Source organism: Protobothrops mucrosquamatus, unplaced genomic scaffold, assembly GCF_001527695.2.
Source record: "Protobothrops mucrosquamatus isolate PMUCROS unplaced genomic scaffold, P.Mucros_1.0 scaffold1038, whole genome shotgun sequence".
Classification (NCBI taxonomy): Eukaryota; Metazoa; Chordata; class Lepidosauria; order Squamata; family Viperidae; genus Protobothrops; species Protobothrops mucrosquamatus.
Window position 1 is genome coordinate 129,856 of NW_015387270.1, and position 18,315 is coordinate 148,170.

General features: G+C 39.0%; 1 protein-coding gene across 1 annotated transcript; it reads right to left on the minus strand.

The window, feature by feature from the left end:
• Nucleotides 1–404: 404 nt before the first annotated feature.
• ESCO2 (establishment of sister chromatid cohesion N-acetyltransferase 2) lies at nt 405–17,429 on the minus strand. Its single transcript, XM_015819989.1, has 11 exons — nt 17,347–17,429; nt 12,379–12,438; nt 9,834–10,794; nt 8,879–8,942; nt 7,730–7,775; nt 4,608–4,743; nt 4,328–4,459; nt 4,132–4,221; nt 3,495–3,638; nt 1,950–2,131; nt 405–1,195 (listed from the first exon to the last, which is right to left on the minus strand). Exons 1-11 carry the CDS (start codon nt 17,427–17,429, stop codon nt 1,063–1,065), a joined length of 2,031 nt encoding a protein of 676 aa, XP_015675475.1. The 3' UTR covers nt 405–1,062.
• Nucleotides 17,430–18,315: the final 886 nt, after the last annotated feature.

Genomic DNA, 18,315 nt, shown 5'->3' on the forward strand with positions numbered 1-18,315 from the left:
ATTATTTGAAATGATGGTTTGAAGTGTATGCTCATATAGAGTGCTACCATGGGTATCTATAGAACCAGGCTGGCTATGAGATCAAATAAGTTAAATTATGCCATAAAGTTAAACTAAGGGATAGCCACCTATGGAAGAATATTAGTATTCAGTAAAAGAGGCAACTTGGTAAGTTTTTTATGTATAGATTCCACAATTTACTCATTTCTGTGTTAGACAGGTTATTTTATGATCAAATGTGCATAAAGAGAACATTTGATCATAAAAGACTCAAAAGAGGAACTAGCAGATCCACTGTTTATGATTAACTAGAGATGATTGATTGGAACAGTATATACATTTTGTAAACAAACATTTACTATTGCAGATACATATCAAAGAATGCTTAACACAGAAAAATATTTATTTGAACAGACTTGATCCAACAATGTTTAGTGCAAAAATTGCAGTTGTTGTCAGACAAAGTCTATGCAACTTCTGCAGTCGCCTCCAACACTTTCAAAGCTTCAAAAGCTAGTTTCAATAATGTGCTTCCATGAACAGGTGCAAAAATAATTTTAAAATGTTAGTTCATAGCAGCATTACAATACCTCTTACACTTTTATTTCCTCCTATAAAAATTAGTCTTCCAGATGTTGCTGAACAGCCATAGCCAGTATAATCACTGCTAAAAAGTGCTGGAAATTAACAGGTAGCTTAATACACATTTTTCAACCCTGCTTATTCAGTCTCCGCATGAGTTTCTTTTACTAAATCTCCTCAGTCTGCAAGAAATCAGTATATTTGCTAGAATACACTGAAGGTAGTACAAATAAAGACCTAGAGCAATTAAGAGTTATTTTCTTACACATTCTAAATTTTACAATCAATTTTGAAATTTAACTTTCAGAATTAACTTTTTAAAACAATTCACATACCAAATACATACCTGGTATGCTACTAACTCAAATTTACTTTAACACATTAAAGCAGAAAACAATGCCATAACCACATTTTATAAAATAGTCCTTGCTGAAAGAGATGGGCTCATTAACTCTACTTTGCATTTGTACAAATCTAGTCTTAACTAATGAAATTATAAACAAGGAAGTTGGGTACTTGGCAATATTTTGCTGCAAATAGTTTCCCATCTGGTGTTGGATCTGAAAAGGCGATTTCATTGATGCTTAGGTAACAGCCAAATAAAAAAGTTTGCCTGGAAGAAAAAAGTATCAAAGCAGAATAAGAACCCAATTGTCCTTTTGTTTATTATATTTATTTGATAGTTCATTTAATAGTAATAGCTAATCGTTTATTATATTTATTTAATAAAAGTTTAAAACAACTATTACAATATTAACAAATGAAATAGTCAAAAGAAATCATCTTTATCCAGTGCTCAGTTGAATAAAATGGCAAGTCCAAAGTAATTAAAGGAAGGCTGTTCTCAGCACTCTGCTATATATACAGTAAGACACGTGCAACCATGCCCCTAAGATTGGAACATGAGTGTATGCTCTTTATAATTAGGTAGTCCTAGACTTATAACAGTTCATTTAGTGACCCTTCAGTTACAACAGCTTTGAAAAAAGTGACTTATGACCATTTTTCACACGACTGTTGTGGCGTTCCCCATGGTCATGTGATCAAAATTTGGATGCTTCGCAACTGGTTCATATTTATGATGGCTGCAGTCTCCCGGGGTCATGCAACCTTCTGACAAGCAAAGTCAACGGGGAAGCCAGATTCACTTAACAACCTGTCACTAACTTAACTGCAGTAATTCGCTTAACAACAGGGGCAAGAAAGATCATAAAAGGGGGCAAAATTCACCTAACAAATGTCTCAATAACAGAAATGTGGGGCTCAATTCTGGTTGTAAGTCAAGGACTACCTGTATCTGAAAATAAGACTTACGTCATATTTTGTGTTACAAAATTTTCAAAATGGACCCAGCATTGCTTCTTTACCTCATCACATCCACCAAACGGCTGGCAATGTGCTTCCTCTGCATCAGGCTGAATACCCAGATTCGGCTAATCCCGCAGTAGACCTTTTCTGGCTTTGTTGAGCAACACCAGGCACGCTGATGCTCTAGGCTGTTTTTAGTAGGGGACCCCACTGTTGCGGGCTCTGAAAGCACTCGGAAAGCCTGCACAAAAGAAGGGTTGCCTTAAACAGTACCTAACTGATATTAAAGGATGGATTACAGGACTTTAAACTAAGAATACATTTGTTTCCCAAATTTTATATGGCATATGTTGGGCTGCATCTACCAAAGTATCCTAACTCTTTACGAATTGATCTACAAGTGTACACAACTACCAACAAATTATCTTCATGACATCTTCACACAGTGATAATGAATGTCACAAGTTTAGATAAGAACAAAAAGTTATCTATGTTAGAGCGAGTCATAATTCCCTGCTTCTTGATTATTGTTTCAATCGTGGTGTCCAACACTGAAGTGGAGTCCACAATTGTTCTATCTCTTTGTTAAAGGTTCTTAAGAAAGAAGCTCAGGCAGAGATTTTGCTAGCACTTCTTTTGCTCCAGTGCCTTGCAGACTTTTTAAAGGAATGATAGGAAGTCATCCACTGAAAAAAGGCTCACTATCTGGATTAAGATTTTCATGTTCCTTGCAAGGAGGGAGAGGGAAACGGACTCTTGAGAACTTGCAGGGAAGCTTAAGTGACTGCTAATGAGGCTGCAAACTCACCTCAGAATAAACTGCCTCCAAATCTCCATCCAAGAGGTAGATTTGGTACTAAGCAACCACCTTTCTCTTCCTATCACATATGGAACAGAGGATAATGCAAGGATCCAAATAAGAGGTCTTCTTGCATTCATGTAAAAACATACACAACCTTTCTTACTAGCTTCAACAGAAAAAAATCAGTAGATACTACCTCCCCCACAATAAGATGGTTACTATAAGGAACATTTGTCCTAGAAAGATAATCCTACCTCTCGGTCAAAGAACTCTTGAATATGGATAGCGTAAAATTGCAAAGATTATTTGCCCATCATTATTCACTGATACTATTAAGGTAAAATTCAAAGATGTTGATCACAGCAAAGGATCAGATTTCTTAAATTCTCTTCTATCAGGTACCCAGGTCTGGTTTCCCAGAGAAATGGGGGCAACCCAGAGGTAGCTGCAGCATTGCTGTAAAAGCTGCAGCCATCTCTTGAAAAGAAACATTCCTTTGGACTTAAAGAAATGATTATTTTCCGAAACATCTGAAGGCAGGACAAGAAGCAATAGATGGAAACTAATCAAGGAATAATTGAAATAATTAGCATCGTATTGTTATTATTTCATGTATGTTATAAGATTATATTTTAAATAAGGTTTAAGTTATGTTTTAAATAAAAACAATATAAAAGGATCTGATTCAAACTACTGAACTTGGTCAACACTATATGAACATTTCTGGGCTTGCCTACCCATTTCAGAACAAAGGTATTTCTTTCAGACATAGATTTTTCATTCAACAGTATAAATTACTTACCTGTTTGACTGGCTCAGCAATTAAGCAGCCAACTATCTTTTTTTCATTGGATACAAACAAATATGTTTTAGTCTGTGATGGATCAGTCTGTACCACATGTTTAAAACCAAGTTCATTGTCTACAAGTTTGCGTATGTCATCAGCCTACATAAGAAAAAAACCCACAGTAATTTAGTTACATAATTAGATTGGTGTCAACAGGCAACATTTCTAACAGCAATTAGTTATAGAATTATAAAAAGTGCATGTTTTGCTGGAATTCTATTTGGCCACCAAGATTTTTGGAAAGCAGTAAGCTTTGGATATTTTGTTAACACAAAAATAGCTGGCTGGAAAGTTGCTCCTAAAAACCAAACACAAGCTATTTTGTTTATAACTTTTTAAAAATTCAAACCATGCAATATATTTAGTAATAAAAGATAATTCCTGAGATTATTAGAAAGTGGGAAAATTTCCTTTTGTAATTTCTTAAATTACAAGAACATTTAACTTTGGCTGAGAGTTATTTATCATTTGGGAATACTGTATACGTACATTTTCCCCTCAAAATGTAAGAATTATGGAACAACCCTGAAACTGATAAATAACTTTGAGACAAAAAAATAGAAACAAAGTTAGAAAAACTCTAGTACAGCACCTTTTTGATAACATATTTTGGATCATTCTGTAGAATCAAGATAATTTTTCCATCCCAGTATTCTGCAACTACATGTTCATTCTTCCAGCTCTACCAAAAAAAGGCAAAAGGAATATGGAAAAAGATTTAGATTAATAAATTTAGCTATGAATAAAAAAAAGAACAAACTCCATGGTATATCTAACTTCTGTCTTACTGTATATTTTATTCCCTCAATAAATCTTTGATGATACTGGACATGATGTGCTTCATCCTCTGGGTTGGCAGCTGAATAAACCATGCCACATGATTTGCAGATGGTGGCACCAATATGTTTTTGACCAGCGTCCTGTAAAGGCACAGAAGATATTAATATGTCATATTGTCCAGTCTAGGATATTAGGAGAGACCATTTAGCACTTTAATATACACATTCAGAAACAAAATGTGGCATGTCTATCAGCTTTGTAAATGATGGCTGCAAGAAGTATACTCACAATGATCATTTGATCCTTCAAGCCTTTGGACAATACTTTTGTCTTCTTGTTGATTTTTAGTTTGGAGGGAGACTTCTGCTTTACTGGACTCAATTCCACATGTGATGATGGTTGTTCATCTGGAAGAGTCTGTAGACTGAAACAAAGATATTTGCACCTTACCAATAAAGATTCATAAAGAATATATAGGCATTTCATTTCTTAAGACTAACATTAATGAATAGGGCTATAAGGGCAAGAATTTTCTCCCAGTAGAAGCCATGTTAATTTTGAATGCTGAAACATGGAATTTTACATTTAAGAAATCAGTCCCGCTAGATCTTGCACTCTTTTAGATTACAAGTCACATCCCTTGATATTGGCCAATGCTGACTAGGGTAATAAGAATCAATATTTAAAACGTAACAGGAAAATAACAGATTGCTTACTTGCTTAATTCAATGACATTGTAAACACGAATTCTAGGTAATCCTTCTAGATCTTCAGTTCAAATACAGGTAGCCCTTGCTTAATGGTAATTTTCGCTCTTAATATGTTCGTAAGTGCCATGTCACATGATAGTGTCACTTGGTGATGGCAATCCTGTCAGTCCCCATTGCCATTGTTATGTGAGTATCACGAGTCATTTAACAAGGACCACTTTCTGCTAGCTCCCCACAAGCAAAGTCAATGGGAAAGCCAGCAGGAAGCTGCAAGGCCCAAGTGACTTGCAAGCAGACTGGTGGGCAGACAAGTGGCTGCTGCTGTGTGTAGCATGAGCAAGGCTGCAAAAGGGGGGGGGCTGCTACACAGTGCGGGAAGGTACTGTGGTGTGGTACAAACATGACCCGGCAGGTGTGTGCTATAGTGCAGGAGGGCAGCATGCTGCAGGTGTGATCTCATATTCCATAACTGGATTCTCAGAAAAAAAAAATCAACAAGACTGGGAACAACCTGGAACCTTCCCTGCCAACTTTCCCATTGACTTTGCTTATGGGAAGCTGGCAAGGAAGGTCACAAATGGTGATCATGTTACTGCAAGACATTGCAACCATTCTAAGTGTAGGCCAGTCATGTGACTGTGGGGATGCTGCAACAGCCAAAATTTCAAAAACTGATCATAACTATCACTTGTTCAGCACTGTCATAACTTTGAACATTTGCTGAATGAGTGCTTGTTAAAAGAGGACTTCCTATACAATGTTCCTGTAGCTATTTCTTCTATTTCGTTTTTACAAATCCCATGACCCAGCTTAGGCTGATATGCACAGTGGCTAAGGGACCGAGGTTGATCAGAATTCCAATAGGCCAGTGTTGGCAAACCTTTTAGAGACCGAGTGCCCAAACTGCAACCCAAAACCCACTTATGCATCGTGGGGTGCCGGGTGGGCGTGGCCCATTGGGTGGGCGTGGCTGCGGTGGTAACAGCAGACTGGGTGGGATTAAAAAGTTCAATCAATCAATTCCAACTTTGCAAGATCTTTTTTTTCCCCGCGAGAAGTTGAAATTGACTGATTGATTGAACCTTTTTTTTTGCACATGGCGGCAGAGGCTAAAGTGAAAAGGTTTTATAAAACCCAGCTGAAGGCCTAGGACTGGGGCGACGGCGCGCGTGCCCACAGAGAGGGCTCTGAGTGCCGCCTCTGGCACCTGTGCCATAGGTTTGCCACCACTGCATAGGCACTTCAATTCTAGTTTAACACTCTAATATAATGGCATATAAGGAAGAAGAAAAAGAACTCTTAACAGCTGCCGTACAATTTATTTTTTTTAGCATGCTTTAATTGGTTGTAGTATAGTCAGTACATGGGGAGGGTATCATTTTGGTCTAGGGAATAGCAATGTTTTTATTGCACAGTTTGAAATATTTATATTTTATTTTTAAGCAGAATTTCTTTAGAGCCAACTAATTGCCAGAATTTGGCAACCCAGATGTGCTATGTCTTTATAATATTAAGCCAGTACTGCTTTCTCTACTTTGAGTGATTAACAAAACCAAATGATGTAATAATTAATACAATGTTCTATTTGTTTTGCCCTCAATAAGCAGGCTTTGCTGGTCCTATGAGCTTAAACTTCAGTATGGAAGCATAACCTGGTTCATAAGCACAGTTCCTCAGATGTAACAATTTGCCTATTAGAATTACTCAAGGACAATAATATTCAGCAAAGAATCTTTGTCCTTTGGTAACCTGAATTGTGATGCCAACAGCATCTAATTAGGTAGCAAAATGCCATGACTTATTATTTCAAGATCAGTATAATTTATGATGGCAGAAATTTTCCATAACATTGCAGGGAGCCATAGAAATAATCTTGGAGAAGGAAGTTAGAAGTTATTACCTCAATAACAGCTGCTGGAGCATAGGCTAGCTCTGAAGTGTTTGTGTGGTGGGGGTGTGTGTGGAGGAAAGGACAAGAGAGTATAGGTCCTCAACCTACAGCCATTTGATCAGTGACTATTCAAAATTATGACGTGCTGAATGAATAGTGATTGTGTGAGTTCTGGCTATCCAGGCATCCCTGAGATCACATGATTGAGATATGGCTGCTTAGCAACTGGGTCACACTTGCAACCAACTACAGCACCCTGCAATCATACCATCACCATTTGCAATCTTCCTTGCCTGCTTCCCCAGAAAGTTAATTGAGAGGCTGGCAGGGAAGGTTGCAAGGCACTGTGGTTAAGTTTCCTCCCACTCTTTGTGCTCGCACGGCACTGACTGCTCGTGCACCTCTGTGCAATCTCCACAATCCTCACTGTGCCTCCTTCACATCCTCCCAACCTGCACTTCTTGTGCATCCCTTTCCATCTTCCCCAAACCTCCCTTGCATGCCTCATTCCCTCCCTCATTCAGCCTGAGACTTACCTGCCTGCTGGCCTAGGACTTACTTCTTGCTTTCTTCCAGATTTTTATGTGTGAAAATGGAAGCTGACTTGCCCAATGCCCGTAGGATTTGGTTAACAATGACAACTGCAGCTTGCAGAGATTGTTGTTGCTAAGTAATGTCATTATGCTTTACAACTACATTGCTTAGAGATGGAAATTCCAGTCCCGATTGCCTTAAGTCAAGGACTTACCTCCATAGGAAATTTTCATCTGCATTATATAATTATTGAGAATATTACAGAACTGACATACCTTTTTTTGTTGCTGGAAAATGTTCTGAATAAAGAATGGACATTGTCTGCCAAAAATAATATTGGAAGAAAAAAAAAAGAATATCCATAAAATTTATATCCACCCATTTGCATTATTCATAACACTGTGCTTCAGATCTCAAAAGGAAGAGCTTAAGCTTAAGAACTTAAGGATCAATATAGCTTGACCACAAAATATTATATAAATATATATGATGCGTTAATATTTGGTGGTCAAGCTACATTGATCCTTAACTTTAGCTTAAGTTTTATACACACACACACATACACAAAGTCATAAGTCTGTCATTTATATCAAGCTTTTCTCCTGCAGTAGATGGAACACATAGGTATCAACTACCCTCTTGAAATTTAGGAGTGAAAGAAACTAGGTTTTCATGCCAAAGTAATATCAAGGTCTGAAGGCAATGGCTAAAAATATCCATTCTGGTCATACCAGATAATATGCAAGACCTGGAAAGAGCTGACCTTGTTCCGTCTGATCAGATTAGGAGAAAATGATCTTTCAGATAACCTGATATATATCGGACCTTAAAGGTGGCAATTGGCACCATGAAATGCACCTGGAGGCCAACTGGTAAGCAGTGAGGTCACCACCTCTGAATGGGGGATTACAATTGAGTTCAAAATCAAAGATGGTATCATCTGGCCCACAAATCCAAAGCCATTGTCTTGGAATAAATCATTCTCAATCTGTTTCTACCCATCTAAACACTCGCTACTACCTGGAACTGAGTTAGGATTCCTGTTACATCATTTGCTTGGCTTGGTGCTGAGATATATAGCTGTGAAACATAAGTATCTTGATAGTGGACCCCATGCCAACAGATGACCTGCTCCAGTAGTTTCATGTAGAAGGTAGGAAACAGTGGAGAAAATGAGAGGCTGGGGTACTTCACAAAATAGAGATCTCAGGGCAGATCTATTCTTTCAGCCCCCAGTTGGAACTACCCCTGCGGGAAAGAAGGGAACCACTACAACACGATTCTATTCTAAATCTGTGGTCCAGAATAACACCATCATCAATGGATGCTGAGAGTTCAGTGAGGACCAGGAATGTTGCACTCCAATCCTGGTCCCTATAAATATTCATAATCATTGTTTATAGGATCAACCATAAATAACTTACTGGAAGAGGCAATCTTGTAATTGTTTGTACTGTCAGATGGTTTCTTTGAGATATCATCCAAAACCTGTAAAAAAAAAAGATTTTTTTTTATACAAACTGAAGTGTCCCTCAGTACCAATTCTATTGGACCTTGAACCCTACGGGTTATGAAAATATATACTCTGAAAGTGGAAAATTAAACTATAATTAATAAAGTCAATATAATGTATTAAATTACTAATGAGGCAAATGTCATAAAAGGCCATTAAACAATCTTTTAAAATTGTATTCATGACTTCCAATAGAAAATAATTCATGGCCTGATCACGAATGGGACATTGCTGGATAAAATTTTCTATTTGCTTATTTTACAGAGTAATCAGTCCTCTTTTTTTATTCCAGCTTCTCTGAGAAGCCAGCTAATATTGTTTAGTAATAAAAACTAATAATTAACTCATTTAACAAAGGGCAAGTTCAAATATTTTTAATAGTGATGGATGCAATATGTAAGAGCTTAAAGGAACATGAATGGAGCCATTGTTTTAGATAGTGCTCTAGTCCAGGTCAAGCCTTTCAAAAAACAGTTACCAGAAACCCGAGAAAGAATTGTATTTTAATCCAAAACATTTGTTGACAATAATCCAAGTTGCTATATTAGTGAGATAATTATATGGCCTTTCCAAATAAATCAGTCAGTTTATCCACATTACAACCCTCAAGGGTCTTCAAGAAACAAATCCCGTCTTTATGCTAATTTGACAGAACATGCAGGACTACAAATCAAATAATCATTGAATTAAGGAATTTAATCTCTTCTCAATCAAACTTACTAGAGGGATCCGCAACCTTGACAACTTTAAGACTTGTGGACTTCAGCTCCCAGACTTCTGGGAGCTGAAATCCACAAGTCTTAAAGTTGTCAAGATTGCAGACCCCTGTACTAGACAAATTACTAATATTTATAAATTACGCATACCTCTTTCCTGGCATCAGTTTCTTTCTGAGCTGGGGACTCCAAGGAACCAGATGGAGAAATTGGAAGAAGCCCAGAATTTGGTAATGATTTCACTTCACACAAAGGGTCCTTAATATGACTTTTATTACATGTTAGTGTCTTCTTATCCTCAATATCAAGATTTTCTTTTGACGATGCATCTGCTTGGTTTTCTTCCCTGCCAGTTTTAGCTGCTTTACTTTCAGAAGATAAGCACATTTTGGTATTTGTGAGACGTTTGTCCTGCTTCTTGCTTTCTGTGGTATTGTTAACAAATTGGAGAGATTTTCGTGGTGAAAACAGCTTCTTAGAGTCACAGTTCCCCCTCTTTCCAGTGGCAAAAAATGCTGCCCCTGTCTGGAGTCTTAACATAGGTTTGAACTTCATGGTTAGAACTCTGGAAGGACCTTCTATTTTCTTTTCTACAGCATAATTTTTATTCTCCTTCCCCTTAAGCTTAGGTACAGCAATTTCCATTTTAGCTTTTTTGGTATTTCTTGATAAGGTCTTGGCCTGCTTGGAAACAGCTAAGTGCTTGGAAGTTTTAAGATGTTGCATCTTGGCCTGTACCACTTCTGTCTTGTTAGCAATAGGTAAACTTGCGCAATCATTTCTGGAATTTATATGACATTCCTTTGCTTGTTTTCTTTCCAATATACTTTGAAATATATTTACTTTACTGTAAAAGGAATTGATTGGCACAGTGGAATTATATATAGTGCCAGACACTGGAGATGTTCTCTGTGGGAATGCATTTGATTTTACTTTTGGTACATCTGCTGTCTGCAGTGGTGAAGTATTAAGTTTCTCCAAGCTGGTTGACCTTTCGAGAAAGTGCTGGCTTTCTTTATCTTGGAAACTAGAAGGTTTTTTTGTTAGAGATGCTTCTTCAGTGAATTCCATCCTCAATCTTTTCACTGGAGTCTCATTTACCAGCTGTAAACTATGAAAAGTACACATTTGTTCTTTACCTATCTCAGAACTAATTCAGCAACCTTACTGTATTATAACTAAAAATAATATCTTACTTAAAGAGTTTTCAATCTATGACATTAAAACAAAACTTCTATTGAATGTACTCTTTTTTTAAACTGAATTTGAATTAAAAACATCACTGGGTCTGAGGCATCTTAATATTGTTCCTCTAAACGGGAAATGTAAATTTAGCTCAATTTTTGCCTTCTTAATTTGGACAATAAAATATTAAATATAAGGAAGAATCTATCACAGTTTAATGTGCTTTATGTACTTAACAGTAGATGACTTCATATACTACAATTCTGATTTGTAGCTTTCCAAAATAAATCAAAAGATGTTCACACACACGTATGTGTGTGTGTGTGTATTTGTTTACTGAGGTTTTCGCGGGTGTTTGTATGTAGGTCTTTGGTTATTCGGGTTTTCTCCCGCGTAAAATTGGAAGTGTCTTGGCGACGTTTCGACGAAGTCCCATTCGTCATCTTCAGGCTGGTGTCTTCAGCTTCGTGCTCCTAGAAGCACGAAGCTGAAGACACCAGCCTGAAGATGACGAATGGGACTTTGTCAAAACGTGATGAGGTCCCACTCGTCATCTTCAGGCTGGGGTCTTCGGCTTCGTGCCTGTGCGAACAAAATGTGACGGAGACGGCAGCTCCGATCACACTTTGCTCGCACAGGCACGAAGCCGAAGACCCCAGCCTGAAGATGACGAGTGGGACCTCGTCGAAACGTCGCCAAGATACTCTCAATCTTACACGGGAAAAGACCCGAATATGCCAAGACCTACATACCTGTACCCGTGAAAATCTATACACACACACACACAAACAAACAAACAAAAAAAAAACTAAAACACAGATCACTGAGACTAAAAAAATTATTTAAAAACTTAGCTTTCGTCAGCGTCTGCTGACATCGTCAGAGTTCTAGCCAGGATTAAGAATCACGTTCTTATAGTCTCTGTAACGCCAAGCGTTTGGCTAACGACCATGTTACCAGTCTATTCAGCTCCCGCCCCCCTGTAGTTAATTGCTGTGTTGTTTCCATCACACTCGTTGACGTTGACGGCTGTTTAAATTTAGGCACCCTGCTCCTCTCCTCAGCCCCGTCCGTGTGGAGTGTGTATTCTGCAAGATGACTGCACACGGCAGAATACACACTCCACACGGGCGGGTATATGAAAATCTTTTGAAATATATATGTATATAGTTTATTTTAAAATACTTACAGTAGTAACAAAACGTTCAAGAGTTTCTCTGGAACAGTCTCCTGTGAAGTTCATCCTGTCCTCTCCCTGAGGGCATTCAGGAAGAGGAAAAAACAGAACTGTTCCAGAAGGCATTCAAACAGATTCAGCCATCTTTGTTTCTATTTTTGAGTTTGTTTTATCTCTGAATTGTTGTTTTATTATTCTTTAGTTTTTATGCCTATTGTGGATATTTAAAATTTTCATTTATATTGTGTTAATCGATGAGGATTGATTATAGTGAGATATAAATCAAACAAATACAAATACAGTATATCCTTATGACTGGCTTTTAAAACTCACCTATTGTAACAGCGTTTTCTTTTTCTTGGAGTAACAGCTGCCATGCTCTGAGTAAAGAGCCTATTATAAGTTACAAATGTATATTTTAGAAAGTGCATTTTTTTCATTAGGCAATTTAAAATGAGTAAAGCTGGCACCAAGAACCTGCATCTCTCACTTGTCCTTGCTTGCCTTTTTCTTATGCCAATTTATACTGCCTTCATCTACAGCAGGGCTTTTCAACCAGTGGTACGGGTACAACCTGTGGTACATTGGCACCTGGCACGCGACCAGTCTAGAAAAGTGGTAGCGCGGGAGGGGAATGAGCTGAACCGGTGGCAGCACCGCACAAGCCTGAGAGAGAGATGGCTGGAGCTGCAGGGCTGTCAGTGGCGCTTTCCTGCTGATCGGCGCTTTTTCGGGGCTGTCAGGGCTCAGGGGAAGCGCCAGGATCAGCGCCAGGCTCCAGTTGGAGCTTGGCGCTGATCCTGGTGCTTCTGCTGAACCCTGAAGAAGCAACAATCAGCTGGAAAGCAGCACTGATCCTGGCGCTTTTGCTGAGCCCAGAAGAAGTGCTGATCAGCTGGAATGTTGCAGCATCTCCAGGGTCTTGTGATTTACATTCAGATGCTTAGCAACTGATTCATATTTATGACAGTCACAGTGTCCCAGGGTCATGTGAAATGACCAAAACCTGCTGCAACCACCCAGCAGATGGGGGAATAAAAACCAAACACCCCCGCCCCCGCTGCCAATCCTCAACAGAAATGCTCACAACAATGAAAACCTTGGACAGGAGGAAGAGCACCGCTGGGCGGGCAGGCTGTGGTCTTGCTCGGCTGTGGCTTGGGGGGCACTTTTTTCAGTGCCATTGTAACTTCGAACAGCCACTAAGCAAACTGTTGTAAATCAAGGACTACCTGTACTTTATCACTTTTTTCTTTTTTTGGTCATCAAGTTTTTGACACCTTGCTAGGCGACTGGTGGTACTCGGATGTTGCCATATCCTAAAAGTGGTACAATTGGTGAAAAGGTTGAAAAGCCCTGATCTACAGAGTAGCAGCTAATTTGGTGTATTTATCACTTCTTCTAATAGTGGTTCCAACATACTTGGTTAAATATATATATATAGGCATGCCAAAACAAATTTCAATGGTAAAGCACCTGCTCTGCAAGCATAAGATTTCAGCTTTAATCTCTGGCATTGCTACAGATGGTGAAAAAATCTAGGAGAAGCCAGCATCATCAAATAAATCAATAACCTGATTTCCCCCCCCCAAAATTTTTTTTTCAAACATTGTAGATATTCTTCCATTCAATATATGTTTAATAGCAGCTTTTTGGCAGAGCATGTCTTTAAACATTCAAGATAGGTTTGAATATGTCATCTGTCTGTAAGCTTCAAGGACCAGTAGAAGACATTACGCCATGGTTCTCTTGAACCTTGGACAACAACACTCTATATTTCCCAGCTGTCATAGCTGTGGCTGAGGACAGTGGGAGCAGTGGGAGTTGAACACATATAAAGGCATTGCTGGGCGAGAAGGACCAAGATTTTAGAATTCTCACAAAAACTCTTGGAAAGTCTTATTTTTTCCAGTGTACAGGTAATTTTCAAATTACAACTGTTTGTTTAGTGACCATTCAAAGTTACAATGGCAGAAGAAAGTGACTTATAACCATTTTTCAGTTATGATCTTTGCAACATCCCCATGATCACGTGATCAATATTCAGATACTTGGCAATTGGTTCATATTTAGGCCATTATGTGTCCTGAGACCATCTGATCTCCTTTTGCAACCTTCTGACAAACAAAGTAAATGGGGAAGCCACCTAACAACCAGGTTACTAACTTATCAGCTGCAGTGATTCACTTAACAACTGTGGCAAGAGAGGTCTTAAAATGGGGCAAAACTCACTTAACAAATGTCTCACTTAACAACACAAATGTTGGGCTCAATTGTGGTCATAAATCAAGGACTACCTGTACTACCCACTCTTTATATACTATTTATATACTATTTATATACACACTATATAATGTACACACTATTTATATACTAAACAAAATCAGACGAGTATATATTCATGTCATGCTGCAGAATTAATAATAGAGAATGAGATTGCAGACCAGAGGTGCTTAGGGCCTAATGTAGGCTGTCAAAAATATTCAATGACTCACCACCCTGCCTGAGCCTCTGTCCAGCCTACATTTCCCCCACCCCTACCACCTCACAGCCTCATTTTCTTTATGCAGGCAGGTTGGCTTACTGAGAAGCTAAACCGAAATTTCCTTTCCTGACCTTTTTGAGGAAGCAAAGTCAAAGCAACGAGAAAAAAAAAGCAAAGAACGTGAAGGTATTTTTTTACGAAACTCGTGATCCAATCCAGGATCTCTGACCGGGGTTCAGAACCCCCCAGATCTCTTCCCACTTTTTCAAGGCGATCAGGGCTACAAAAATCCGGAGGGCCATTACATAGCCACAAAACGGCAAAGCAGTTTTTTGTTCCCACCCACCGATCGTCCGGATTTTTGCAGCCCCGATCGGCTATAGACTTAATGGAAACAAATCAATAAGGTAGTACATACTCCTTAGTAGTTCTCAGCATTTCCCTTTCCTGCCCGTTTCCTTTGTTCCAGTCCCCGCCTCCTTTTCCCCATACCTAAAAAGCCGATCTCTGATCACCCCCCAGTACATTACCTCAGTCAGGAGAGCGTGGGGAGAAAAAGAAATCTCACTGTGAAATGCCTCCGATCGACTCAGACGCTGACTGAGCCGTTCGAATTTGCTCCCGCGCGCGCCTTAGCTCCCTCTATTTCCTATTGGTCTGTTCCCTAACGATAATTGGTTAAATTGCTAGCCAATGGCTGAGCTAGCACACTCAGAAGCGAGGTAAGGAGATCGGCTCTCGCAGAGTCTTCGCCAGCGTATTAACGCTGAATGGAGCCGGGTGCTGTAGCATAGTAATAAGAATAGTAAAAGATATTTTGGATGTTATTTTTCGGTCTTCTAATTCAGTTGTATAAGTAATTCCGAAATGAGTTGTATATAATCTTGTACACTACTTCAAGTCGGCTGAATGGCAACAAGCTGATCAAGCCAGCCAATTGGCTTGCCTCATTACACTTAGTGGTAGTGCTACCATTTTGTGTGTGTGTGTGTACTTGCTTGCTCGGTAGCAAGTTCATTTTCAGTGTGTGTTGGTTAAATAGTAACCTCCTGTTTAACTCTGCCTCGATTCCTCTTATTCCTCTGTTTGGTATTTTTACCCTGCTTTTGTAATGCATATGTATAGTAGACCTCGACTTACAACAGTTCGTTTAGTGACTGTTCGAAGTTACAATGGTACTGAAAAAAAGGGACTTAGGACCATTTTTCCCACAAACCATTGCAGCATACTGTGGTCACGTGATCAAAATTTGAGTGCTTGGCAATTGACTCATATTTATGATGGTTGCAGTGACCCAGGGCCATGTGATCACCTTCTGCAACCTGACAAGCAAATCAATGGGGAAGCCTGATTTACTTAACAACCATGTTGTTAACTTAATAGCTGCAGTGATTCGCTTAACAACTGTGGCAATAAAGGTTATAAATTGGGGGAAAATTCAACAAATGTTTTGCTTAGCAACAGAAATTCTGGGCTCAGTTATGATCGCAAGTCAAGGACTACCTGTACTACCCCACTTGTAGTGCTAATAAGCTGTCATTAGAAAAGAGAATTGGACAAAATACAGTGATAGGAAAAACATGAAATAAAAGACTGCCTTTTTGTAATGACAGTTGCAATCCTACTAGAAAGGAAGGCCATGAAGAAACATATTTGTTAGCTAATGGAAAGAAATTGGTTGAAGACATTCGGGTTCAATAAGTGGCTGCAAATGTTCCGTTTGCCCCAGTTGGTTTGTGATTTATTTAATAAATGGGGTTTACAAAGGACACTGGCTGGGTTGGCTCAAAAACTTAATAAACCTCTTTTTTAGGCAATGGGGGCAGGTACAGAAGGGGATAAGCCACTTCTGCACAAGTTCATTTAATACAGAAGGGAATCAAATTATTGGTGTTTAACATTTACCCCTCACCCCAGGAAAAATATTGAGCAGAGCCTGAGGAAAGTCAACAGAAGCATTGGAACTTCTCTAGGGAAAAATTATTCCTTATGTTTTGACTGATAAAATGTGGATAGTACAGACCCATATGTATTATTTTTTATTGACTAATGTATGCTGCCCAAAGTCATTCTTTGCGAGATGGGCACCTTCTGTATATAGTCCTCAATGTATAGCCACAATTAAGCCCACAGTTTCTGTTAAAGGTGGTAATGGTCATAAAGTGGTGACCAGATCCAATTTTATAACCTTTTTTGCAATGGTCATTAAGCAAACTTTTTGGTTTTTGCCCAAAATTGGAAGTAAAAGCTGGTTTGTAGCAAAACCATTGTAAATTGCAGTTGTGACTACAGGGCCCTAAAAATGGCTGTAAATGTAGGCATTTGCAGAGCACCCAAAATACAGTCGGAAGAGGGAGAAATCAAAAGTTTGAATCCAGGACAAAGTCCCAGTTGTAAGTTGAGAATCAGCTGTATAAATTTGATAAATAAAATATAAGTAAACAACACAGCCATAAGCTGCAAGGGTAAAGATACAAATAATTGGGTGCAAAACATTGTGAATCAAAGCAGATAATACTAATGCCTCAGAGCCAGAATGGGGGGAATCATAGAGTTTAATGCTAGTAGAGGACATAAGAGAAAGGTGATGGCATGGAGAGAGAAATACTGGGATAAAATTACTTCTCAGGATGCTTACAGCCAGCTGCCATTTTTTTCTGATTCCAATATAAAATGCACTCAGAACTGAGCTGTACTCTTTTGTCTTTTTGTGGATCTATTATTTATCTCCCTTTATTTTTCTGCATATACAGTATACCAGGAAAACTAAGCATGAGTAATTAGCCAAAGTAGTTTCCTCCAATAATGTGATTTACCGGTCCATCCAGTTTTCAATTTGATCCAAAGCTGCAACATTGATCATATTGCCATCTACCTCATCTATGTTTTTGTCCCACATGCTTCCATTCGGTGCTCCCTAGAGCCCAATTTCCTCTCTGCCTGGCTGTGTGGTAAGCTCACGATCCCCAAACCAACAATTACAATCCATAAATCTAGCAGATGGTTTTTCTGGAATAGTGCTATCTATGATGGACAATTAGCTAGATGTATTTTTACATTTCCCTGCAATTTCTCAGAGAAACCCATGTGAATTGAGCAAAGGTGGTATTTCAAAATACAGAAATATATAATAGCTCAGCCAGTTTATTTGCAGCCTGGAAAAAACAACACAGACCTGCTGTGTTCTATCTGTGGAGATGAGTGACAAGAAGATCCTTGTTGGAGAGGGACCGCAGAGACTGGCAGCAAGCCACATCTTTATTGAGACCTCAATACATTTGATCTCTGGGGTGTTTGGAGGGGCTTCTTTGTAATTGCATTGTGGGAGAATGTCTGGAATGTTTTTTTGGTGCTCCAGAAGAAGCTGATTTTGCACGGTAGCTATCAACCTTCTTGTGGGAGTGAAAAGTTTCAGGTTCTGAGACTTTCATTGATACTTTTCTACGACCATGGGGGTGTCCTTGTTTCAAGTGAGTAGGAGTCATTGCATCTTTAGGAACAGAGTTTTGCTTATGGTGCAAAATGCCTTTGGCTTGAAAACCAGAAGTAGCTGAAGGAACCACCAGATTTTGAGAAGAATCTGCTTTCTGGAGGGATGCCCTAGAGCTCTGCTTTGTGGAGGGGAGTTCTTTTTTCCTCCGTACCTTCGCCCAAACTTTCCTGATGCATAACAAGAGCTTTTTCAGAATGCTGGGAGGCTTCTGTGGGGATTTGGATTGGATTGCCTCTGGGGCTGGCTTTCGAATTCGTGGGTGGGGCTCCATTTTAGGTGAACGTGGAGAGGA

Excerpts from the sequence above, each read along its gene's own strand:
- ESCO2 (XM_015819989.1), bottom strand. The coding sequence starts at position 17,429 with ATGTGGGACAAAAACATAGATGAGGTAGATGGCAATATGATCAATGTT. Across the intron at positions 3,639-4,131 it reads CAAAATATGTTATCAAAAAG|GCTGATGACATACGCAAACT; the intron begins GTGCTGTACTAG and ends TTTCTTATGTAG. Across the intron at positions 2,132-3,494 it reads TTGCTGAGCCAGTCAAACAG|GCTTTCCGAGTGCTTTCAGA; the intron begins GTAAGTAATTTA and ends TCTTTTGTGCAG.